General features: G+C 35.2%; 3 protein-coding genes and 1 pseudogene across 3 annotated transcripts; all 4 read left to right on the top strand.

Annotated features, from left to right (window-relative positions):
• The first annotated feature begins 770 nt into the window (after window positions 1-770).
• On the top strand, window positions 771-3,951 carry LOC136209348 (protein LATERAL BRANCHING OXIDOREDUCTASE 1-like). Its single transcript, XM_066000792.1, has 3 exons — window positions 771-1,407; window positions 2,452-2,779; window positions 3,501-3,951. The coding sequence occupies exons 1-3, from the start codon at window positions 965-967 to the stop codon at window positions 3,759-3,761; spliced, it is 1,032 nt and encodes a 343-aa protein (XP_065856864.1). The 5' UTR covers window positions 771-964; the 3' UTR covers window positions 3,762-3,951.
• Window positions 3,952-7,198: 3,247 nt separating this feature from the next.
• Window positions 7,199-10,894, top strand: LOC136209621 (jasmonate-induced oxygenase 2-like). The gene is made up of 3 exons (XM_066001141.1): window positions 7,199-7,699; window positions 9,078-9,405; window positions 10,123-10,894. Exons 1-3 carry the CDS (start codon window positions 7,284-7,286, stop codon window positions 10,387-10,389), a joined length of 1,011 nt encoding a protein of 336 aa, XP_065857213.1. The 5' UTR covers window positions 7,199-7,283; the 3' UTR covers window positions 10,390-10,894.
• Window positions 10,895-12,128: 1,234 nt separating this feature from the next.
• LOC136208096 (uncharacterized) lies at window positions 12,129-22,864 on the top strand. The gene is made up of 6 exons (XM_065998931.1): window positions 12,129-12,597; window positions 12,966-13,293; window positions 13,390-13,647; window positions 19,757-20,250; window positions 21,354-21,681; window positions 22,145-22,864. Exons 1-6 carry the CDS (start codon window positions 12,155-12,157, stop codon window positions 22,409-22,411), a joined length of 2,118 nt encoding a protein of 705 aa, XP_065855003.1. The 5' UTR covers window positions 12,129-12,154; the 3' UTR covers window positions 22,412-22,864.
• Window positions 22,865-24,275: 1,411 nt separating this feature from the next.
• On the top strand, window positions 24,276-26,821 carry LOC136209547 (methyl jasmonate esterase 1-like; annotated as a pseudogene).

Here is a 26,821-nt window from a genome sequence, read left to right as displayed (position 1 = left end):
ACGCCACATGTTGGTTACCTAATACGGGAATACCACGGCGTATGGAAACAAAGGTATCCGGCGAATCTATAAGGCGAATCTCCAAGGACTCACCAAAAGAGACTCGCGGGCGAACATATGAGGCGGATCTCCATAAACACTTCATCCGCCATTAGAACGGCTGGACCGATCTAACAATAAAGGCCATTAATGAGCTATCAATTAGCTAACCGCCAACTTAAGAGTAACTTGTAACCGCCATTAATGGGACATTAATGGAGACTTTCTAGTTACCGGAAGTTACAACTTCATGACTATATATAGCCTATGTCTCAGGCTATCAAGGTACACATTCATCTTTACCCTTTGTCAATTCAGTTTGCACTCTTGCTCATCCTTACTGACTTTGGCATCGGAGCTTTCCCCGTTGAACCCAACGACGCCCCCACAGGGACGGAAGCTGATCAGAATTTCTCCACAAGTCATCAAGTAGAAATCAAATTAATATTACTAAGATAAATTTGCACTTTTGAAACAAATTTGAATTTTCTCCATTAAGTTTAAGATTCCTATTACAATATTAAATCTTTGTATAAGATTTTAGATGTGACTTTATATTTAGATTAAAGTGTCACTTCTTTTTTTGGAATATATAATATTTTATTCTATTTTTTTTAATTGTCCTGCAAATTAAAAACTTATTATCCTCCTTTTTTTTTTTAGAACTTATTATCCCTTTTATTCTCATATTAGTACTTTTTTAATGGTGTATTTCATATTTGAGGTAAATTTGAATGAAACAAGAAAGAAGCTTCCATGAAGTAAGGTCCACTTACCTACCAAAAAATCAACCGTGGCCTCATTTTTTCAAACCCAATTTGCATTTTTTCTACCTGTGAAATTGGGATTTGATATATGTTTTACTCTATTCAATTTTAAATTATTTCAATAACTTGCTGTGGTGAGCATACTGGAAATCTCAAATATGGGAGAGGTCGATCCATCTTTTATTCAAGTACCGGATCAGAGGCCTGAACTCAAATCCATGGATATCAAAGAAGAAATCCCGGTGATCGATCTCTCGTCGGAAACCGCACAAGTAGTTTTCATGATCAGAAAAGCATGCCAGAAGTATGGGTTTTTCCAAGTGATTAATCATGGAGTTTCAACTGAGCTTCGACAAAACATGGAGAGAGTAGCCAAACAGTTCTTCGATCAACCTCTGGATCAGAAACGGAAAGTTCAGAGAAGCGAAGTTGATCCTATGGGTTTTTATGATAGTGAGCACACTAAAAATGTTAGGGATTGGAAAGAGGTTTTCGATTATTTAGCTTTGGATCCGACTCTGATTCCTGCAACGGATGATCCTGATGATCATCAGCTCCGGACTTTGACTAATCAATGGCCTCAATTTCCTTCGCAATTCAGGTATTTTCTTTTTCTTTCCGAATAAGGTTTTAAAGTTTTTTAAGATTTGTAGATATAAATTAATGTAAAAAATGAATTTTATACTTTAATTTTTTAATTTTTTTTTTGAAATACTTTAATTTTTTAATTTGAAGTAATTTATGAAGCAAATTTAAGTCCAAATAGCATAAATTAAAGCTAGAGTTGAAGGAGGGGTATGGGGTAGCAACACACTATTAAACTTGTTTACGGATCTAAGTAACGTTCAGCTTGTCCAGTCCCGCATTCAATGGGCCGAATTTGGACATGGAAAAATGACTTAGGCTCAGAAAGAAGCGTTAAAGTCTGACTATTTTTTAGAAAAGGCTAGGGATTTATAAAATAACACGAACTCATCCAGTTCGGAATAATAGTAATTATTAAATTTATATATTTATTTTAAAATTAAAAATTATATATATTTGGTAGGTTGGTTTATTTGAGCTCAATTTGAGATTTGATTTTAAAGTCCGAACTTGTTTAAAGTAATAGCGGATTGGGTTAGCTAAACATTTTATAGCAAAAGCACAGTGGACCCAAGCTAGTCCGACTCATGAACATTTCTACTATTTATTAGACTTGTTCATGAGTCCATATACTTGCCGCCCAGCTTTGTTTCCTTTAGATTAGGCTTAGATAAAGAAAATTGATCTTAAGTCCAACTTTGCTAAAGTATCTTCGGGTGGTTTGAGATTTTAAAAAATAACCTGACCCGACATATTAATATTAATTTATATATTAAATATTAATTTTTTACTATTAAAAATCTATATATTCTTTTTTAAATGAGTTTATATGGACTGAGTTTGAGATTTTATTTTTAACCGAGTTCAATTCGAGTCCGACTAAATTTGTAACAAGCTGCACCGAATTTGGACTGAACATTTTTAAACAAATCCACCGGGCATGATCCGAACCGACCCGCTCCATAAACAGATCTACAATGTCTACCATCATTTTTTTTTTATATAGTGTTGATTGCAGCGCATGATAGAGTTTAGATGTATACCTGTGCTTCTTGAACAGGGAAGTATGCGAAGAATATACAAAGCAAGTGGAAAAGTTGGCATTCAAGCTGTTGGAATTGATATGTATGAGCCTAGGATTAGAAGGTGAAAGATTAGAAGGGAGTTTCAAGGATCAAATAAGCTTTTCCAGACTTAATTACTATCCTCCATGTCCAGCTCCTCACCTAGCTCTTGGTGTAGGCAGACACAAAGATGGTGGTGCTTTGACTGTTCTTGCTCAAGATAATGTTGGTGGACTCGAAATCGCCCGGAGGTCCGATGGTCAATGGATTCCGGTTAAACCTATCCCGGATGCTTTCATCATCAATATTGGTAACTGTATGCAGGTATTTCTCCACATTTTATAGATTACCTGGTTTGACTAGCTTAATACATCTCTATACTTTGTAATAGTCAAACGAGAAAGTCTTGCTTATTTCTTATTAAACTTGCTTGAAGTGATTTATTGACTATCTTTCCAAAATCTCCTTTAGTTCCTTACCTACTAAATATGACGGTTTCAAAGTATAGAAAAACAATTGATTTTTCTTTACAAATACGTTAGAAATGTAGTAAGCAGGGAATCGAGCCGAGCCGAACTTTGGTCTGTTCAAACTCGGCTCATCAGAAAATTAACAAGCTTGAACTCAATATCCTATTCATGAGTTGCTTTCGAGCAGCTTGTTAATTTTGTTCATAAACTTCAGTCGCGAACAACTCATTAATTATGTTAATTTGAAATTTTTTTAACACTAAAATATATAGTATTGAAACCTACCAAATTAAAATTTATACAAAATTACGTTGTTTAGATTTTCCCTATTTAGAAATACTATCTCAAAAAAGAAAATCTTACCAAGCTTACTAACGAGCGTGTTCATAAATATTATAATTGAACTTGTCTGTTTGCGAGCTTCCGAGCCGAGTTTTTCTGTACTTAAACTCAGCTGGTTTATAAATTGAGCCGAATACGGTCAACAGAATGCAGCGACTCAGCTCATTTACAGTAGTCCTAGTAGTAAGTCTTCATTTTTCTAAATTGTCATAATCTAATGATGGAATATATAGGTATGGAGCAATGACCTATACTGGAGTGCAGAGCACAGGGTGGTGGTGAATTCAGAGAAGGAAAGATTTTCAATGCCATTTTTCTTTTTTCCATCGCATTATGTGCAAATAAAGCCACTGGAAGAGCTTTTGAGTGAGGAAAACCCTCCAAAATACAAGGAATTCAATTGGGGCAAATTTTTCGCATCCAGAAATCGCAGCGATTATAAGAAACAACAAGTGGAAAATGTTCAAATCGATCATTTTAAGGAATCAGATTAACTCTGTTTCCACTACAACTATGTTCATAATGTGCTTTTCCACCTTCTAATGCCTGTTTTTATTTAACAACAAAAACTTCTGCTTGTTGATTTCTCTCTGTTGGTGTTGGTAATTATAATAATGTACACATTATGAAAGTTGATGAAAATAGTGACGATTAAAATTAAAATAAAATAAATTTAAATTATAATAGTGATGAAAATGCGTTTTTAGCTCCATACAGTGGAATTTACAGTCGAACCTCAAATCTGTCAAGTAGAAGTTCAATGTCTTACTACTCGGACCAACCATCATTGGCCCATATGTATTTAATTTCATATACTTTATATTAAAAGGTTAAAAATAAAAAGGAATTATCAAATAAAAATTAATAATATTTATAACAAATTCTATAAATAACTTTATTGTGAGTCTTGAAATAGCGATTGAGTTGAGGTCTTAACATGAACCAAAATACAGAGCAGGTTCATTCATCTTTAACCTCATAATGCATTATGTGTAAGTTTCACCAATTTGTTCTCAATCAAAATCCAATTATCATCACTTTCTTTAAGGATAAATAGAGGAGCAGATAGCGACAAACCGTGGCCAATACAATATTGGTTTGTTGGAGTGTCAATTTTACATCATCCATGCGTATAATTTTCTCTTGCATACATACATGTTATTATATATGTGCTTCAAAACTAATTCATCCTACCACTATAAAATTTCCTAAAATTAAGTTAGATGTTTCAAACAAACTTAAAAAAAAATGTATCCATATAATATATTAATTGAAATAGATTTTGTAATTAAATACAAACTCAATAAACTAATTAATCATGGACTAAAACCATTCCTAGTAGAGACGAGCAGTAGGGGGCCGAAATCATCCTTGATAGGGGTGGTTCTGGCCCCTCTAAATAGACCTGACAATTATCGTGTTCAGGTCGTATTCGTGTCGTATTATTTTCGGATTTATGTTAAAAAGCATAAGCTCAAAGCTAATCCAAAAACTTTCGTATCACAATCGTGTTAAACTGTTCAGGTTAATGCCCATTTCGTGTTGACATGTTAAATGTAATTTTTGTTATGCATATATATTAATAATAATTTTTAAAATATAAGAAAATACGATATTATTTTTAAATACTTTACGTCATTTTTAGATTAGTATGTTAACACCAACCATCGAAAAATTCGCTAAAATAATGTTAGAGAGTCATGTAATGTGTTTATAACAGTTTAAGAGCTTCAAATCATATTTGCAAATAATAATTATAATTTTATTATCTTTATTAATAAAGTGACATAAAATCATGAGAAAATATAACAATAATTTTAAATATTTGTGTCATTTCGTGTCGTTTTCGGATTAGCATATCAACCTTAACCCAACCCAAAAATCAACCCAAAAATGACATATTATCTATTAAAATAAACCCAAACACTAAAATTATATATCGATTTCATATCGTATAATCGGATCGTGTATACTTTTTTCACATCTACCTCCATGTCCGTTCCGCATAAGATGGAGGATTAAAAAGTAGGGAAAATTACAAAACTGGGTCAAATTGGAGGCCATTTACATATTTAATCCATTTACTCATCCTACTACATATTTAGACTGATTTTATGTGACTTTCCCATAATACCCTCAATATTTACGCGCGTCTGTCTCCCTCCCGTCTGACTTCGCAGATTCGACCATATGCGAAGCCTGCGAAGCTAATGTTTGGATTTACTTAATGAATTTAGTTCGCATATGCGAAGCCTGCGAAGCTGAAGTTTGTTTTGCTTGATGAATTTAGTTCGCATATGCGAAGGCTGGATATGTTTTGAAGCTAATTCGCGAAGTGGTATATAACAAAAAATGGCAAACAACAACAGATTCTAACATTAAAATCATAACATTATCAAAATTTACAACAAGATTGCCACAATAACAACATTCAAACCATAACATTATCAAAATTTACAACAAGATTGCCACAATAAACTCCTAACAAATCACTTCAAAGTAAACCTAACTAATCCGTTACCAATTTTGAAGCGGATGAGTAATCTTGGTGTGCACCATGAGACACATCCATTCCAAAAGGTCTGGACTTCCATTTCTCATCCCAGAAGGTCTGGACTTCCAGACCTTTTGGGATGGACGTGTCCCACGGTGCACACCAAGATTACTCATCCGATTTAAAATTGGTACCGGATTAGTTAGGTTCACTTTGAAGATTGGCACCATGGGATGGACGTATCCCATGGTGCACCCCAAGATTGACACAATCTCTCCTAACCAACCATTTTAGGAGTGAATGTGTCAATCTTGAGGGAAGTTAATCCTTATACAGGAAGGAAAATCATCTCCCCTGCAGCCCAGTACGTCGCCTTCCAGAAAAGGATGTTACGTATTCAACCACATTCAGAAAAAATTAATCGTGTTAGGCAGGGAAAAAGACGATTTTGGCTTCGCGAAATGAAGATTAGCGAAGCATGCGAATGTAAATGTGCAGGGAAAGAGGTGATTTTACTTCGCTAATCGATTGTTTCGCGAAGTCTGCGAGGTCTAAAACGTGACTATCTACGTCGCATATCGATGCTTTCGCGAAGTCTGCGAGGTCTGAAACGTGAGGATCTATTCGCAGACTTCGCGAAAGCATCGATTCGCGAGGTAGATCCATACGTTTCAGACTCTTTCTCTTCGCATATCTTCGCGAAATCATCGATTAACGAAGTAGATCGTCACTTTCAGGCTCTTTCTCTTCGCAAGGCTTCGCGAAACCATCGTCTGCAAAGTGAATTCATGAAAAAATGCAGAAAAAACAATAGATACTTACATTTTTCGCCCCTTTCACCCCCAAAAGCGACAATAACAATATGATAACATGGAAAGAACGAAGCAAATATTGTAGAAAAACCATTTTTTTTTTATGGTAACAAGAAGAAAGAAACCAAGCAACGAACATGAAGATGAAAAACCATGGATTCGTTTTCTAGGTTTAGGAAGTTGCAGAATCAAGAGATGAAGAGGGGAAAAAGAGAAATTCATTGTGATTTTGACGAAATGGTGCAGATTTCGTGCAATTTAAAGGAAGAAGGAAGATCAAAAGTCTTGAAATCATTAATGCATGAGCCATGTTTTCGCGTAACCAAGGAGATAGGGGAGCGGCCGTTTGCGAGTGGTGGGAAGTGGGAAGGTTAGGGGTATTATGGGAAAGTCACACAAAATCAGTCTAGATATGTAGTAGGTTGAGTAAATGGGTTAAATATGTAAATGGATCTCCAATTTGACCTAGTTTTGTAATTTTCCCTAAAAATATGCATATAACGACAACCTTTGTCATGTACGCACAAATGTCATCATCATACATGTGACATGTCGATCAAAATGATAATGTCTTTTAAACTTAGTCATAATAAGTCCTAATATGAATCAACATCTTGACTAGGTTCATTCAGTTACACTACATTAAAACACCAACATTTTCATATGAAAAGAAAACCCATAATTAAAACCACAAAATCAGCAACATCACCATGGGGGAGGTAGATCCAGCCTTCATACAAGCAGAAGAGCACAGGCCAAAACTGGAAAGCACAGAAGCCCAAGGAATACCCTTGATTGATCTCTCTGATTTAAGCAACGATATTGTGAAGAAAGTTGGAGATGCTTGCAGGGATTGGGGTTTCTTCCAGGTCATCAACCATGGTGTTCCCTTGGAAAAAAGAGACCAAATATTCAAAGCATCAAGGGAGTTTTTTGGGCAGAAATTGGAGGACAAAAACAAAGTTAGGAGAAGTGAGAAGGAAGTAATGGGTTATTATGACACTGAGCATACTAAGAATGTTAGAGATTGGAAAGAAGTTTTTGATTTTACTATGGAGATTCCAACTCTTTTCCCTTCTTCACATCAAGTGTATAATCAATGGCCTCCTTACCCTCCTCAATTAAGGTATTTTGTGTATAATCTACCCGTAAATTTTAGATGTGTACAACCATTATCTTATTTCAGGGTACAACTTTCATTTTTTTTACTTAAAACTATACAACCTTTTAGTGACTCAAATAGAGGCGACGATTCCTCATCTCTATTGGTAACCTGTTCTGATAGGGACGGAGAATCTGCAATAAGGATCTCTATGGAACGGGGATAGAGATAGTGTTGTCTCCGAGGGTGGGAATGAGAAAAGATACTCCGTCCCGTGGGTATCTCCGTTAATCCCTATTGGGAATACAGACTATTCTCAATGACAATTGATTTTTTTGGATGATTTAAATTGATTGTTTTTAATTTTTAATTTTTTTTTGTAGTTTGGAAAATTTAAAAATGATTCTTGATACTTGATATCATTAGCTACTGTTTCTTGAGCCTTTGTTTGGAAGGAGGTTAATGGGAGTAATGGAAGGTTAAGTATTAAGTTAACCTTGTTTGGGAGTTATTTTTTTGGAGTAAATGAAGGTTAATGGGGTTAAATCTTTACTTTTTTATCTAACCTCCAAACTCTAACCTCCAAATTGAGGGTATGAGTAACGTAAACTTTTTTAAATTTTTTTTTTTGTCTCTGGTGAGTAAATTTAACATTCCTTCCCCTCCAAATTTAAACTCCCAAACAAGGTTAAACATTTAACCTCATTTACATCCTATAAACTCCCAAACAAGGTTAATTTTTAACTTTCCATTCCATCACTTCCCTTCCCTTTCCATTACCACATTTAACTCTCACCTCCATTAATCTCCAAACTCCCAACCAAAGGCTAAAAGTTGCAGACTTTATTAATTTTTTTAAACATAAACTGTGATTATTTCTTGCGGGGAAACGGAGAATGGAGAAATAGGTTTTGGAATATCCGTAATGGGGAATGGGGATCCCCGTGGGGACGGAGATTCCCCATGAAACGGGGATGGGGATAAATCTATTCCCCTCTAACTCGGAGGGAGGGGGATGTGGATGGAAAATGCATTCCCCATCTCGCTCTGTTTACATCCCTAATGACTTCCTACTAAAATGTACAGCCGGTAATTATGATCAGTTAAAGCAAAGTCAATGCATCACGTCATCAATTTGACCTCTCTATGACACATCAACAATCAACAATTTTGACTTTTAGAAAGGTCAAATTGCTGACATGACATTATCTTCACGTTGACCGGTCGTAATTACTGGTTGTACACTCTCGTGGGAGATGTTGTACACTTGTAAAATCATGTTGTACACTTTTACTTGTAACGTGGAAAAGTACAAAATGGTGTACACCAAGTAATTTACCAATAATCTATACGAGGTTTTGGTGTGAATTACAATCTAATTAGAAAGTGTGATAAATGACAGGGAAGATTGTGAAGAATATGGTAAGGAAATGGAGAGATTGGGCTACTTATTGATGGAGGTGATAGCAAAGAGTTTAGGAGTGAAGGCAGAGAGGTTTCATGGGTTTTTTAAAGATCAAACTTCATTTATAAGGCTGAATCACTATCCAGCATGCCCTGTTCCTCAGCTGGCTCTTGGCGTTGGTAGACATAAAGATGCTGGAGCCTTAACTATTCTTGCCCAAGACGATGTGGGTGGACTCCAAGTTAAACGTAAATCTGATGGTGTTTGGGTTTTAGTTAACCCAATTCCTAATTCTTATATTATCAATGTTGGTGACATTATTCAGGTAAGATTTCATATCAGAATAGCTTTTATTATTATCTATCACGCATCCTGACCTTGGCAGCGTATAGTTAATGCCACATCTAAAGATGACAGTGGTTAGGGTATTCGATGTAACGTACTGTTACTCTTTTTCATCGGCACTGTTTAATAGCAAATCAATATTGAACTTTTGTGAAATGATAATCATGTGTCTGAACCTTGATTGATTGTCCGAACGTCTCACCAAGTCTTCTCTTTATCAACCTCTAAAACAGAATAATAGTTAGAGAGGGGCCGGAATCTGTCAAATCCGCTCCGATGTGTAGAGTTGAAGAGAATGAACTAGTTGTGAGATAATAGTTAATGTAATGCAGGAAGTGGCTATCACTGTCTATACATATATAAGGTTAGGCCGACTCCTTTGTCTACTAGAAATTCTTTAGGTGTTAGGATTCCTCCTCTTCCTGTTAGACTTCTAATCCTAGGAGAAGCCCTTTCGTGATGTGGACTCCTTGATCTAACTGCACGGATTTCCCTCATAGGTGAAACATTCCGTGGAAGTCTGTCACTGATCCGAAGGCCTTTATTCGTTATATGTGGCCTCTAATATGAGGGCTATGATTCTGCTACATGTACGATTGGTTTTGCACAATATCATAAAATATAAGATTGTTAAAGTAAAAACTGAGATTGTTTGAACAATGAACATGAAATCAGGTAATTATTTTTGTGAATGTAGGTATGGAGCAATGAGAGATATGAAAGTGTGGAACACAGAGTGAAGGTGAATGGTGAGAAGGAAAGATTTTCAGTTCCATTTTTCTTCAACCCATCACACTACACAATGGTGCAGCCCTTGGAGGAAATGACAGATGAACATAACCCTGCCAAGTATAAGCCTTATAATTGGGGAAACTTTCTGGCCACAAGAAAACTTAGTAATTTCAAGAAGCTTGATGTTGACAATATCCAGATTTCTCACTTCAAAATATCCGAACTTAGCTGACAAATGAAATTATCCATCCATATTTCATAACGTTGTTTGTATCTTCTGTGCTTAAGGTAACATTTATGTGTACACAGTGAGATAAAGAGAGAGAGAAAGTATCTTCTGTGCTTAAGGTAACATTTATGTGTACACAGTGAGATAAAGAGAGAGAGAGAGAAAGTATAGAGTGAAATAATAAATAATGTAATGAGTTGAGAAATTCTATTGTGGATCGGAATCAGTACTGGTTCCTCCACTCAAATGATGTCACATCAGCAATGTAACTCACATGACATTATCTGAATGGAGAGGATCAGTACTGGTTCCAGTTTATTGTAGAAATTTTCGGAGCCAAAATTTATATCTTCTTATATATGTATATATTGGTATCGTTAAAAGACCTTCTTGCCCTTTAGAGCTTTGGAATATTTACTAAAGGAATGAGGGCTTTGATGAATTGGGCCATTCAGACTGTAATGGATCTATTAAATCTTTTTCAATTTACCCGGTCCGGATTATTTTATATGTGTACATAAGAATAATGGAATTATATGTTCTATCCAAGTATACATTCTTGCTTGACCATGCTTTATGGTTCTTATCAATAGATTTAACAAATTTAGTTATGAAATCCAATTACGTGACAAATTATCAACCTAATAAAATTTGTTTTGAAGTGATATATAAATGAACAGATAACATCATCAGTTTACTATATAAATGGCTTTATAAGGGAAAAATGCTATATATATATATACCGAACAATTATGAGTTCATTAGAGTCAGATGTCCTTTGTCTGAAATAGTTTATATGTATGCTCCGACGATCAAGTCAGAATACTTAGAGAGATAATGTAAAAAGAGAAAAATCATTTTCATCAGTTACATGTGTCCTTTATATAGACTTTGATCCTTCTTCCTAAAGTTCGTAAGTAATGTTTTTGGGCTTAAATTACCCTACCAGTCGGGTCCCAAAGAAAGGTCTGACTTGATCTTACGGATTGGACCTTGCTTGGTTTTTAACCTTGATAGTTGGACCCACAGCCTAATTGTCTTGTCAAGAAATCCCTTTTTCCTAGATCGGCGAGTAATTAATGACTTGTTGGATCGGGTTCTCCCAGGTAGGGAGTGGGGCTTCCGACTGCTTTGGCAAGCATCATTCGAGTCACTTCGACCATTTTGATGAGATGAGTTTGAAGCGTCCCGAACGTTTGGGTGAGAAGCGCCCCGACTGTTTGGATGAGAAGAGTTCGAAGTGTTCCATCCAAAGCTGTGAAAAATCATACTTAAGCCCGTAATACCTGTTTTTAAATGTGTCTGATCTTAATTTTCATACATATTAAGCTCTTTATTTACGGCTTAGCTAATAGAGCCGTAAATAAAAAACTTAATGCGTCTAAAAATTAAAGTTCAAGAACTTAATTTAAAAGAGCTCAATCTTTACCACCTTAACTATTAAACCATCTTAACTTTCGGCTTAAATTTTTAGTCCTAACCAGTTTATGACAACTTAGACCTTCATATGTCGACATGGAAAGGGAAAAAAGATTTGATTGGGACGATCATGGAAAGGGAAAAAAGATTAAATATATGTAGACAGAGACCTTCATATGTCGACAATCTTTACCATGTAAGCATAAACGTCAGAAGCGATAATGTATAAGTTAGTCCAGAAACTTAAGCCAAATCCTAATATGAAACCAAATCCTGACTGGGTTCATGCAATTACACTGCATAAAACCTCAAACTTCTTTAATCTAAACCACCCCAATTTCAAGTCACCATGGGAGAGGTGGTGGATCCAGCCTTTATACAAGATGAGGAGCATAGGCCAAAACTCCAAGCCACAGGAGCTCAAGGAATACCCTTGATTGATCTCTCTGATTTAAGCAATGATATTGTGAATAAGGTTGGAGATGCTTGCAGGGATTGGGGTTTCTTTCAAGTAATCAACCATGGGGTTCCCCTTGAAAAGAGAGACACTTTTTTCAATGCATCCAGAGAATTTTTTGGGCAGGCATTAGAGGAGAAAAATAAGGTTAGGAGAGATGAGAAGAGAGGTGTTGGTTATTATGATAGTGAGCATACTAAGAATGTTAGAGATTGGAAAGAAGTTTTTGATGTTTATGTGGAGAATCCAATGCTTGCCCCCTCTTCCCATCTCCCTCATGATACAGAGGTCACCCAGTGGTACAATCAGTGGCCACAACACCCTCCTCAACTAAGGTACTCATCATTTATTTTTTATAATAAGCTTCCGAGCTTTAATTTTCACACACATTGAATCATTCAGTAATGATTCAGTTATTTAAGCCATTCAGTAATGATTCAGTTATCAGAACTTAGGTGATTGTTAATAGTTGTTTATGTAAAATAACAAATAAAGAAATGATTAGTAACTCGGGATAAAAATATCATTCAAAAATTGAAAAAACTCCTAAAATCAGTTTTTTGGATCCAATAATCTTTTTTAAACATCTTTTTATTCAACACCACTTGGTTTAACTAGTTAAAACCTTTAAAGTGCCTCAAAACTCTTCACCAAAGAGGGCGTTTACATTTCTTGGTTTATAATGTAATTAATGTATGAATAGGGAAGTTTGTGAAGAATATGGTAAAGAAATGGAAAGGCTAGGTTACACATTACTGGAGCTGGTTGCAAAAAGTCTAGGACTGAGGGCAGACAGGTTTCATGGTTTTTTCAAACACCAAACCAGCAGGATTAGACTGAACCACTATGCACCATGCCCTGTCCCTGAGCTAGCACTCGGCGTGGGTCGACACAAGGACGGTGGAGCCTTAACCATACTTGCTCAAGACCATGTTGGTGGACTCCAAGTCAAACGCAAATCTGATGGCGAATGGATTTTGGTTAATCTAATTCCTAATTCTTATATTATTAATGTTGGTGACGCTCTTCAGGTACCCGTTTATTTCTCTTGTATTTTCAAGTTGACCAGTGAACTTTTATTAATGAACCATTGTGGATTTAATTATTCTCCGATTTTTGAGATGCAGGTATGGAGCAATGATAGATATGAGAGCGTGGAGCATAGGGTGAAGTTGAATAGTGAGAAAGAAAGATTTTCGATTCCATTTTTCTTCGACCCGTCACACTACACTATGGTGCAGCCTTTGGAGGAATTGGTTAATGACAAAAACCCTCCTAAATATAAGGCTTATAACTGGGGTAAATTTATGGTGAATAGAAGGTATAGCAACTTCAAGAAGCTTGATGTTGAAAATCTCCAAATTTATCACTTTAAAATCCATAATTGACTTTGTATTGCAACTAAATTGACAAATAAGGATGATAGAAATACTCAGAAAAGATGTCATATGTGTATACAAATAAAATGGAATTTGCTGTATCAAATATGGACTTTGATTTTCAAGATTGTGTAATATTGTTTAACTAGCTTTTGCCCCTTTCATCTATCCAATGATATTTTAGGGGGCGTTTGGTTCACAAGGGGTAAGGGAAAATGAATCAAGAAAGGGAAACTAAAGGAAAGGAAACGAATAAGCATTAATTCTCCTATGTGTTTGGATATGTTTAGGAAAGGGAATGCAATTTCAGACCTCTGGAATTTTTGAACTTTCAGATTTTTAGAATTTCAAAAAATTGTGGAACTTCAAAAATTATTAAATTCTGGAAATTTTGGAACTTGAATTTAAAAATTTTGAAATTCTGGAATTTTAGAAATTTTAAAATTCCAGAATCTAGAAATTCCAGAATCCGAAAATTCTGGAATTTCAAAATTTTTGAAATTCTGAAATGCCAGAATCTGGAAATTCTAGAATTTTGGAAATTCTGAAATTCCAGAATCTAGAATTTTGGAAATTCTGAAATTCCAGAATCTAGAATTTTTGAAATTTTAAAAATTCTGGAATTTCAGAAATGTTGAAATTCTAGATATTCTGAAATTCTAGAAATTTTGGAAGTTCAAAAATTCTGGAATTTCGAAAATTCTGAAATTTTAAAAATTCTGAAATTCCAAAAATTCTGAAATTTTAAAAATTCCAAAAATTTTAGACTTTTTGAAAATTCTGGAATTTCAAAAAAATTCAGAAATTCTGGAATTTCATAAATTTCAGAGATTTGTGGTTCGATAAAATAAAAAGAACAAAAAAATTGGGAAAGAGAATCCAATTCCCTACAAGACTTGAGGTAATGGGTTAAGAGAATCCAATTCCCTACAAGACTTGAGGTAATGGGTTAACCTAAAGTGGGGTAATCCCATAATCTAAAATGGGTAATGGGAATGAGTTTTTTTTGTTTAACAAACAAGAACAAAGGGAATGAAACCCTCTCATTTCCCATTTCCATTCCGAAAGACCCCGAACCAAACGCCCCCCTCTTTTTCTCTCAATTTTTAACTTTCTCATCCCCAACACTAGTCATAAAATTTGACACTTCAATTTCATTCCTTGGGTTGTAGTCTACAATTGACACCCCTTCTTAATCTTCATTTCATAAAGGCAAAGTGATTAGTTAAATATAAGCTGCCATGAGAATGTATGCATGATCCCTACAAGCATCAAAGGTATCTAGACTGTTGGAGATAATTACCTCCTAATTATCTCTAAGATACCATGCACGTCTAGGTCATTATCAAGATCGCGTCGTCAGCTCCGTTGTCAAACAGAATAGTCTTCCATCTTTAGCATCAATACAGAACAGACGAACAAACACTGACAACTTCAATACGTACCTTCCAACGAAGTCGGAGATGGACTGTTGTCTGCTGTTGCAGGACATCGCAGACTGTCCAAACTAAACGACCCAGTGCTGTCGTAGACATGCTGCTAGAAGTGGATGGGACAACAGTAGCCATATGAGAATTGGATGCCACCGGGAAAACCGTTTCCGGAAATTCAACAAATTTGGTGATGTATACGCGCCTCGTGTCATAATCAAGACATATATCGTCAACATGATTGGAGGATGGATCGAAGTAAACACATAATTTTGATCGAAAGTCATACTTTTGCTTGTTATAAGGACGTAGATACGGATAAACACCACACCCAAGGACACGAAGTGAAAGATAATATGGAGGTTTGTTGTATAATTTGAAAAAGGGAGATGTATTGATAAAATTAACAATGTATCTCAACTAAATGTCTTATCTTTCGTTCAGCTATTCCATTTTGGGCATGTGTATGAGGACAAACAAGTTTGTGGAGAATACCTTGACTTTTTAGAAAATGTATTAATTTTTGGCAGTCACCTCCCAAAATTGAAATAAAGACTTTTAACTTTGGCATTAACCTGAGAACGAATCATGACATAAAAATTCACAAAAAATGGAAGCAACATTACTATTGTTCTTAAGACAAAATACCCAACCAAAATGAGAATCTTCATCAATAATGACCATAAAATAGCGGTGTCCAAATTGAGATAAAACCGGGACAGGGCCCCAAACATCAGAATACAAATGTTAAAAAATAAAAGTGCTAGAACGATTAATTGAAGGCAAAGAAGACTTAGCTAGTTTTCTTAAAAGACAATGAAGACAGTTTTGTATTGATGCTGAAGATGGAAGATTGTTCTGTTTGACAATGGAGCTGATGGTACGATCCTAACAATGACCCAAACACACATGCCACCTTTCAAATGATACCTTTTCACCAACAAGTGTCTGCTTCAATGTGGTTGGAAGTATGTACAACACATCCCTACCCGGTCTGCATAACAAGATTACCCTAGACACCTGATCCTTAACAAAAAAATGATTAGGCCAAATTTCAAAATAACACGAGTTGTCTTTAGTGAATGTTTGGATTGATAATAAAGACTTAGTTAATTTAGGAACAATGCATCATATATTTTAAGATTATGAATTATAGTTTGGCCAATATGAGAGATTTTCAAATCTTGACCATCATTGAACTGAACCAGATCATAACCCTGATAGGGATACATTTATCGAAGCTGATTTGGGTCTGCTGTCATGTGGTGTGTGGTACCCGTGTCAAGGTACCAGGGTTGGTTCAGCCCAGTGAAAGGATTCAGATTCTGTTGTTGCTGCTAGGCCATGTATGCATGTGGTGTGTGGTACCTGTGTCAGGGTACCAAGGTTGGTTCAACCCAGTGAAAGGATTCAGATTCTATTGTTGCTGCCAGACCATGTATGCCTGTGGTGTGTGGTACTTGTGTTAGGGTACCAAGGTTGGTTCAGCCCAGTGAAAGGATTCAGATTCTATTGTTGCTGCCAGGCCATGTATGCCTGTGGTTGCGGTCCATGACATTGCATCTAGTGATACTACCTATATTCAGCTTTTTTTCATTTGCCAACCTAGTGGTTGACATCGGGACACTTAAAGCACTTCCTTCTTTTCTTATGCTTCTCCTGTTGATGTTGTTTTGTCTAACTAATAGTGGAGATATGAGCTTCTGTAATGTAACAGACCATGAAAATACAGAGAAATCCATGGGATACCATGTAGAGTAAGACGCTACATTGATATGTTTTAAATTGTTACACATACACACATATATATATACATAGAAGGAGAGGAGACCCATACCTAGAAGACCCAAACTTATATTATTACACTCCCCCTCAAGTTGGAGCATGAATTTTAGTCATGCCCAGCTTGCTACAAATACAAATAGCAGTTTTAAAGACAATACAACTCAAAAACAATACAATTCAGAAACACTACAAATAATAGAGTAAATTACACCAATGGTACCTGAACTTTATCCTAATTCACACTTTGGTACCTAAATTACATTTTGTCTCAAAAATATACCCGAAGTAACGATGACCGGACAATTAAGTATATTTTAACGGTTAATGGCCGGTCAATGCGATTTTGACGAGTAAATTACACTGATGGTACCTGAACTTTACTTGAATTCATATTTTGGTACCTAGATTTTATTTTGTCCAAAAAATACAGTTCAAGTAAAGATGACTCGATATTTTAGTATATTTGACCGATCAGTGATTGATCAACCCAAGTTTGACCATTTTAAATTAAAAATTGAGACCAATCATACACTTAATTAACATAAAATTATAATACTGTCATTTAGCTCATAAATGACAATATTATAATTTTATGTTAATTGAGTGTATGGTGAGTCTCAATGTTTAGTTCATATTATCCGGTCACTAACCGATCAAATGAACTAAACCTTTCAGTCACCTTTACTTGTGTTATGTTCTTAGGATAAAATTAAATCGAGGTACCGAAGTGTGAATTATGGTAAAGTTCAGGTACCATTAATGTAATTAACTCATGAAACTCACATTGACCGATCATAACCGGTAAAAATATACTAAATTATCCGATCATCGTTACTTCAGGTATATTTTTGGGACAAAATGTAATCTAGGTACCAAAGTGTAAACTATATAAAGTTCAGGTACCATTGGTGTAGTTTACCCACAAATAATACAACTCAAAAACATATTAAACAGATAACAGAAGGAGAGGCCAAGAACGCAATAATCACTGCCAACCCACACAAAGAATCCAAACAATAATCCAAGTTGCACAGATGTGCTGCCACACGCTGGGAGATTTGTTACCGGAATTTGCAGATCGGTAAGCGGAAGAGGAAGCTCATGGGAGGGGCAGTGAGACAATGTGAGACTTGGAACACTAGGTCCAAACAGTCTGCTCACAAGGCAGATTACAGTAATGCTGAAAGAAACAGCCCAAAATTACAAACCCAAAAATTCTGCTCACAAGGCAGAAAACAAATTCTGGAATCTTAATCCAGAAACCCAAGATAGAAGCCGAAACAAGGTTCTGATACCATGTAAGGAGGAATTTTCTTATAGTGACGACGACACAGGGTGGCCGGAATGTGAGGAAACGTCGATCAGAGGCGGAGAGGATGAACCAGAGGGGTGGTGAGATAGAATGACGTCCCAACAGTGAGTATTTAAGAGACCCAATCTCTTGACAGAAATGGAACCCTGGGAAATACTACCCAGAAAATATTGAACCCTGGAAAATACTACCCAGAAAATATTGAACACTTGCACAAACACAACTCTGGAAATACTACCCAGAAAAAAGAATTCAGAAACCTTAGACTTTAGGCTCTGATACCATATAACAGACCATGAAAATATAGAGAAATCCATGGAATACCACGTAGAGTAATATGCTACATTGATATGTTTTAAATTGTTACAAATACACACATATATATACATAGAAGGTGAGAAGACTCATACCTAGCAAACTCATACCTAGAAGACCCATACTTATATTATTACATGTAATAACAGGTGAAAGTTATGCACCTTGTGCAGTTTGAAGCAATCTCTCATTGGAGATCAGACGATCTCGAAGATCATAGTAATCAATGTTGGAGCCCTTTTGAGTTATTAGTCCTTGGAATCATATTATGATATTCTGATCTAAGATTTTTAAAGAGAAAAACGGGTAGAAGATGCATTAGAAAAGGATTACCTGATTCGGCAAGGTCATCCACAATGATCTTAATTTTCTGCATAGATTCAGTGACTAACATCACATTCTTTTCTAGACCATAAAGAAAAAGGCTCAAACGTGTAACAGATACGACACCATAGGTTTTCTCAAGAGCTATCTCAAGACCATGGGATAGTTTGAACCCATTAATAACAGGTAAGCTATATATGTAACAAGTTGAGAATTATAAATATCTATATTCCAACTTGAAGAGAATGTTACAGTATGAATAGATGTAAATAGTCAATATGTGTAAATTTATTAACATTTATTTGTTTGGCTTTTTACTTCTTGTATAAATATCCATAGTTAATAATAATACATAAAAACATTTTCCAATCTTTGTATTGTTTTTTTTCACTAACTTATACAATATCAGCTTAATTAATTAAATTTAGATTTTCACTTCCAAACTAATACATAAAAGTGACCACTAACTGATCTCATATAAAGTTACCTTATAATAAATTAAATTTCTTTAATTCATTCTTTTGTTTATTAATTATTATAGCAAAAATCAAGTTCATAATCTTTATAACTCTCTTACCTTTAAAAAAAATATCTTTATAACTCTCTTGATTAAGCCATTTGATTTTTATTTTTCACCCATATTGGGCTTTTAGCCATTTAATCTTTATTTTTCATCTAGGTTTTTCACTAACGGTTTAGCTGACGAAATCGTTAATCACTTAATATGTGTGAAAAATTAACTTTAAAAATTAAAGTTGAAGGATTTACTCTAAACAAATAAATAAATGATCATAAACTCAATGTATTAAGACTATCAAACTGTATGTAGACACCTTCATATGGGGACAACTTTTCCATGTAACCATATACGTCACAAGTCATAATGTCTAGTAAGTTAGTTAATATGAAAACAAATCCTGACTTGGTACATTCAATTACACTCCATTAAACCTCAAACTTTTTCATCTATAATTTAAAACACCAACACAATCAAATCACCATGGGAGAGGTAGATCCAGCCTTCATACAAGCTGAAGAGCACAGGCCAAAACTCCAAATCAACACAGAAACCCAAGGAATACCCTTGATTGATCTCTCTGATTTAAGCAATGATATTGTGAAGAAAGTTGGAGATGCTTGCAGGGATTGGGGTTTCTTTCAGGTCATCAACCATGGAGTCCCCCTTGAAAAGAGAGACACTTTTTTAAATGCATCCATAGAATTTTTTAGGCAGCCATTAGAGGAGAAAAACAAGGTTAGAAGAGATGAAAAGAGAGCAGTGGGTTATTATGACAGTGAGCATACTAAGAATGTTAGAGATTGGAAAGAGGTTTTTGATGTTTTTGTGGAGGATCCGATGCTTGTCCCTTCTTCCCATCTCCCTCATGACACTGAGGTCACCCAGTGGTACAATCAGTGGCCACAGTACCCTCCTCAGCTAAGGTAATTTAGGTGAAAACTAGGATGTAAATGGGATGGGGATTCCCCGTCTCCATTGGTGACCCAACCTGATAGGGACGGGGAATCCCTGATAAGGATCCCATGGGACGGGGATGGGGATAGTTTTGTCCCTCATGGTGGGGATGTGGAAAAGTATCCCCGTCCCCCGTTAATCTCCGGTAGGGATCTTTTTTAATTAGGTGAATGACTGTTTTCAATTTTCAATTTTTTATGGTTTGAAAAAGTTGAGAATGATTTTTAATGCTTGGTATCATTAGCTACTGCGTCTTAAAAGTTTTAGGCTTTATTATTTTTTTAAAGATAAACGGTGATTCCTTGTGAGGAACGGGGAATAAAGAAATAGGTTTTGGAACATCTATAAACGAGAATAGGGGATCCCTACGGGGATGGAGATTTTCTGCGGGACAGAGATGGGGACAAATCTATCCCCGTATAACTCGTGGGGATAGAGAATCTCCGACTAGTCGGAGACAGGGATGGGAAATGCATTCCCCACCCGTCCCGCCCCGCCCCGCCCCGTTTACATCCCTAGTGAAAACATGTTTTATTTTGTCATTATTTCATTTTTTTATAGGAATTATTACAAAATTTTATGGAGAAATTTTACGGTGGATCCGGACAGCAATGATCCCCCATTCAGATAATGTCAAATTAATAGTTGGAATGATGTGAGGTCATCCAAGTGGAAGGACTATGATTGGTTCCTGTCACAGTAAAATTGATGGTTAGGAGCAACTTTACTTCTAACGTCTAAAATAGTGTAATTTTATTCCTAAAGTTGGCAATCAAGAGCAATTTTATCCGCAAATTAGGTCAATTTGAGAAATAATACAACAAGTTGTATTCTCAATTACAAATTTTAGCTTTACATGTACGTCATTTTATATAACTAGTGCATAATAACTTTATATAACTAGTGCTGAATAACTAGGAAAATATTTCAAAATTACTCTTTCCTGCCAACATTACGGGTAAAATTGCACCATTTTAGATGTTAGGGATAAAATTGCTCCTGACGGTATTTTTGCACATTATCCTTAAATTTATAATAGAAAAATCTCATATGTTTACTTGGACATTTATAGGGAAGTGTGTGAAGAATATGGTAAAGAGATGGAAAGGCTAGGTTACACATTGTTGGTGCTGGTTGCAAGAAGTCTAGGACTGCAGGCAGATAGGTTTCATGGTTTCTTTAAAGACCAAACCAGCAGGATTAGACTGAACCATTATCCAGCATGCCCTGTTCCTGAGCTAGCACTTGGCGTGGGTCGACACAAGGACGGTGGAGCCTTAACCATACTTGCTCAAGACCATGTTGGTGGACTCCAAGTCAAACGCAAATTTGATGGAGAATGGATTTTGGTTAATCCAATTCCTAATTCTTATATAATCAATGTTGGTGATGTTGTTCAGGTACCCTTTCTCTTATATTTCAAGTAATTAATTATCTCACCAATGAAATCGAGACGTAGCTAAAGGTCATTAGATTCGGCTCTTCCCTAATGACTAGGTATTAAAGTCGATTGTTGACAACAACTGACCCTAATGACCTCCTTTAGCGTCAGTTGTTTGCAAAAACTGATGCTAAAAAGGCATTGGAGTTGATTGTTCCAACAACAGATTCTAATGACCCCCTTTAGCGTCGGTTGTAAACTCTTATATTGGCGTCGGTTAGACGATCGACGCCAAGCATTAGCGTCGTTTCCCTTTGGCCACATTCGTATAACCGATGATAAATGACTGTGACTATAAGTCATTTCTGTACTAGTGTCTATGGGGTGGTTCCGATATTATCGGATGGGCTAGCGTCTCAAGTCCCCCATGCATCCGCTTTTGGAATCAACTGTGAATTGTTCTCAAATGTTTGTGAATGCAGGTATGGAGCAATGATAGATATGAGAGCGTGGAGCATAGGGTGAAGTTGAATGGTGAGAAAGAAAGATATTCAATTCCATTTTTCTTCAATCCATCACACTACACTATGGTACAGCCTTTGGAGGAACTTATTGATGACAAAAACCCTCCCAAATATAAGGCTTATAGCTGGGGAAAATTTATGTTGAATCGAAGGCGAAGCAACTTCATGAAACTTGATGTTGAAAATCTCCAAATTTATCACTTCAAGATTCACAATTCATGCTAATAATTAACTTCATGTTGCAAGTAATTTCCAAGCAAGACAAAACGTGTGGATAAAAATAAGTTGTGTAATGTTGAAATAAAGATCAAAATGAAGTACAATAGACTTACTATCTTAGTTAGGTAGCATCAGTAACCGATTTAGGATTCATTGGCGGTGTTTATTGTGATTTTTGTGTGTTAAATTGATATTTTTGTTAGTGTTTTTACATAAAAAAAGAAAATTAAGCCTCGCTCATAGTTCTCGTAGAATTTTCGGCATTTTTCGAAACATCCTCACACGCAACCAAGCAGCTTACAATCTTATATTAATCTTTTAGCAGCTAGCTAGCACAAATTGCAGATTAGAAAAAGCAAATATCAGCCCTATCTTCTTATTTTGTTTTTAGCTATTGTAAATGGCATCTTGTAATTATTTTTCAACATGGTGCTTAATTTAATTTAATTATGTTGGTCATGGCATAAGTACTTTACCTAACCTCCAAACCAGAATCAGATAAATTAAAGAGATAAAATACAGCCAAAAGTAGATTTTATTACTATTTAACATATAGGTGAGGGATTGTGTCTTTTTGGCCAAATCATATATTAATATATATGATTTTAATTAATGTGGAGAATCCTTCTTCTTCACATTTCCCTGATGATAAAGATCAGGCAACTCTTTTTGAAGATAATAGTTACCGTAATTATCATGTATAGAATTCAGGAGTTAATAACCCATGACATGAATGATTAGATGTTCTGCTAGTGTGAGGAAAACTGGTAGTTTTTGTACCCGCGATAGTTTTGGTAGCCATAGACGTAATGAACTAGTGACGGTTTTTTAAATTCACACTCATCGCACTAATAATAACTTTGTAGAAATTTTATTTGATTGAATGTGTTTTTTCAAGGAAGATTTGACTTCAATTGCGAAACAAATAGAGGGGTGGTGGCCAAAAACCCTCTAACGTTTAAGTAAGTATTTTCTTAAGAAATGATAAATATGAATAGTAAGGATACTATTGTATAAAAGTAGACCTGTCCACGGGTTCTGGATACCCGTCCGGCCCGTCTAGACCCGTGTCCCTTGGGCTGGGCTTGGACAATGAAATTTACTCTTAGGCCAGTCCGGCTAAAACCCGTTTATTTTTTGGGCGGACTTGGGACATATGAAAATATCATGGGACGGCCCAGTCCGGCCCGTCTTATTAATATTAATTAAGAAATTTACATATTTATAATTAAATATTTATTTTAAGTATAAATTTGATTTTTTATAATTAAAAATTATGTATATTTTTTTAGATGGGCTTATATGGGTTGGGCTTGGGATTTGATTCTAAAGCCCGAACCCGTCTAAATTAATACTGGGTTGGGCTGGGCTTGAGACGAGCACTTTTACACAAAAGCCCGTCAGGCCCGGCCCGGCCCATGGACATGTCAATATAAAAGTATATCTCAAAAGGCATGATAGAAAATACCAAAACCATCGGAGCCAGGAGCGCTATCTCTCTCCATCCTGAAAACTGATTTCCGAATTGCTTCCGAAGTTGGAGCCTCTAAGAGAAACAAGTTAAAGTTTAAGTAAGGTTTAGGTAAGGGTAGGTCTACCCACAGGACAAACCACTCGGACCAACCCTCGTTACCGTTGATAAATTATATTGCTCATATAAAAGAGTGAGATGGAGAACAAATGTTCTCTAGCGAGGATGCACACTATGGTTATTCCACTCATATGATGCCACCTTATTTTAACTGTTGATGTGACATTATCTAAATGGATGGTCCACTGCTTGTTCGGGTTCATATTAGAATATCTATGTTGGTTGCTAAGTGGAAAAGTCATATTTAGTTTGTTGATCAAATTAAGAGTAGAGACTACATAGAAATGGATGAACATATGTTGAAGAAAACAATCTCAGTTTCCTTCCTTATCTCCTCCCTTCTACTTATCTTCAATGGCGTCTCCATCTGCTCCTCAGATAGTCCCCCAAAAAAGCAGTTTGTTCTAGTACATGGATCCTGCCATGGTGCTTGGTCATGGTATAAAATTGTAGCTCTTTTAAAATCATCAGGTCACAACGTAACAGCAATAGATTTAGCTGCTTCTGGTATTGATTTACAGCAACCCCGAAGACTCCGATCAATTTCCGATTATCACCGGCCGTTGATGGAATTCATGGCATGTTTACCAAAAAGAGAAAGTCATAGTTGTTGGTCATAGCTTAGGTGGGTTGGCCATTACTCAGGCCATGGAAACTTTTCCTGACAAGATATCCGTCGCTGTTTTCGTCGCTGCCTTAATGCCTGGCCCTGAACTCAACCTTTCTGCCCTCAGCAAAGAGGTGATTCCCCCATTCTTTCTCCTCCATTTTTTTTATATGATTTAATGGAATTTAGATTAATAATTAATAGTACTGAAGTAGAGATTAGAAATTATAATATGTGTTGATAAAGACCCTCAAATAGAATAAAGCTTTTTGGACAATTATTTAGAGCATGGACTTGTGGATAAGAATCTTTTAAGAGGAAATTAGAGAGAAAATCACATTTTATTAAAAATTTATTTTTTTTGGTAGACAAAGGAAAGAAAAAAAACAAAAAACCACACCACTAATCCGGGATTAGTCTGGGAAAACTAACCCCAACCCGATCCTCAGAAAGTAAGGATAAAAGGAAATCTGGAGGCGACGAAAAGGTAGTGACTCCCAGCATCCTCACCTGCTCCTCAGCAGCCAGGCGGTCAGCAACCCTGTTCTGCTCCCTAAAGACATGCTCAAAGTTGATGGAATCAAAGGAAGAACGTAACCTTTTGATTCCTCTTACCAAATTAAGGTTACTCAAACATAAGGTTTTCTTGTCAGAGATAATCTTAACTGCTTCAAGATTATCCGATTTCACCAGCAGATTCAACATTTTATTAAAAATTTATAATTATGTTAAATTTTATTTTGAATTTTATCATTAAAAAATTTATTAATAATTAATTATTTTCAAGAAGGTTAAAAGATGGTAGTTACCTTTTACTTTATGACATTTCTAAAATAAAAATGAACTTATATGATATAGTATAAATAAAAATTATCAATTTGATTAAAGCTAAAATATTATTATCATTTATGATTTTTATGTAAAATACCTAATCTTTAAGCTATAACCGGGGCTAACTCTGGTTTGGTCATTGTCACAATATAGTCATTAAACTTTAAACATAATAAAGTTACCTACCTAATTCCATAAATTATAAAATTAACTTGCGAATCGTCATGTCATTTTTCTGACGTTACATAGACATTGAATCGATCTTTGTGACTTTATTATAACCGAAGCAAAATTTTAATGATAATAATGAAATTTAAAGTTCGCCAATGAGGGTTCGAATGGTAAGGAATTTCACTTTAAATCCTCAAAACAAATATGAGTATGAAAAGTAGCAACCAAACACCTCCTAATTTAATCATTTCCAAATGTTTTTTTTTTTTTGTTTTATTTGTATATAGTCATTCAGTAGAACAGGTTCCTTACTTGACAGCCGTTATATTCTAGACTTCTAATTTATAAATTCTAATCGTTAAAATATATTAAAAGTACTATTTTACTAGTTTGATATAATCCAAAATTATGACTTGATATAGTTGTAAATAATTTTTAAAAGATGAATTTCTGTGTAATTTTCCCCTTCACTAATCTTTGGCCCATTATACTTATCATCCATAGTGTACAACTTCAGCCCATTTGAGGTAAATTTTCTCCAGGTTTTTTAAATAAATATTATAAAATACATCAATTTTTAAGTTTTTTTCTTATTTTTCTATTTTTGGATATTTTTCCCTCTTGCTGTTTACTTTTGCAGTCACTTGGTGTAAAAAATAATTACTGTATTTTTGTAAATTTAAAACATTAAAACCTTAATTTTGATTTTTGATTTTTTGTACTTTTATTGATTATCTTTATCATATTGTAAAAGTTATGGGTTATTACGCAGGATTGGGCATTAGTTAGACCATTACGTTTGTTTGATATAGAAGAAGAGGAAAAGGAGATTATGGTAACAAATGAAAAATATGGATCGGTAGAAAGGGTTTTCATAATATCAGAAAAAGATGAGGTATCTAAAAGAGATTTTCAACTTTGGATGATACACAACAATCCACCAAGTGAGGTTATAGAAATCATGGGGTCTGATCATATGGTAATGATGTCTAAGCCATTTCAGCTTTCTACTTATCTTTTAACTATTGCCACCGATTATTAAATGGATCATATTTCACTCCATTTATTTTCAGACTTTATCTCTTAAGTATAAACACTTGTAAACTTATAAAGTCCATCAAAAACTTCAGGTAAACCAACCCTATTCCAGGGTGAAATTGATCCGCATCGGGTTTGTAATGATAATTTGAATTGTAATTAATAAAGAGATTCTTAA

Source organism: Euphorbia lathyris, chromosome 10 (assembly GCF_963576675.1).
Source record: "Euphorbia lathyris chromosome 10, ddEupLath1.1, whole genome shotgun sequence".
NCBI lineage: Eukaryota > Viridiplantae > Streptophyta > Magnoliopsida > Malpighiales > Euphorbiaceae > Euphorbia > Euphorbia lathyris.
This window is presented reverse-complemented; position numbering and strand designations above follow the sequence as displayed.

What these genes read in the sequence shown, in the direction of transcription:
- LOC136208096 (XM_065998931.1), top strand. Translation starts at nt 12,155, where the DNA reads ATGGGAGAGGTGGTGGATCCAGCCTTTATACAAGATGAGGAGCATAGG. An exon ending in CAACACCCTCCTCAACTAAG is followed by an intron (nt 12,598 to 12,965) that starts GTACTCATCATT and finishes ATGTATGAATAG; the next exon opens with GGAAGTTTGTGAAGAATATG. An exon ending in ATGTTGGTGATGTTGTTCAG is followed by an intron (nt 21,682 to 22,144) that starts GTACCCTTTCTC and finishes TTGTGAATGCAG; the next exon opens with GTATGGAGCAATGATAGATA.
- LOC136209621 (XM_066001141.1), top strand. Translation starts at nt 7,284, where the DNA reads ATGGGGGAGGTAGATCCAGCCTTCATACAAGCAGAAGAGCACAGGCCA. An exon ending in CCTTACCCTCCTCAATTAAG is followed by an intron (nt 7,700 to 9,077) that starts GTATTTTGTGTA and finishes GATAAATGACAG; the next exon opens with GGAAGATTGTGAAGAATATG. An exon ending in ATGTTGGTGACATTATTCAG is followed by an intron (nt 9,406 to 10,122) that starts GTAAGATTTCAT and finishes TTGTGAATGTAG; the next exon opens with GTATGGAGCAATGAGAGATA.
- LOC136209348 (XM_066000792.1), top strand. Translation starts at nt 965, where the DNA reads ATGGGAGAGGTCGATCCATCTTTTATTCAAGTACCGGATCAGAGGCCT. An exon ending in CAATTTCCTTCGCAATTCAG is followed by an intron (nt 1,408 to 2,451) that starts GTATTTTCTTTT and finishes CTTCTTGAACAG; the next exon opens with GGAAGTATGCGAAGAATATA. An exon ending in ATATTGGTAACTGTATGCAG is followed by an intron (nt 2,780 to 3,500) that starts GTATTTCTCCAC and finishes TGGAATATATAG; the next exon opens with GTATGGAGCAATGACCTATA.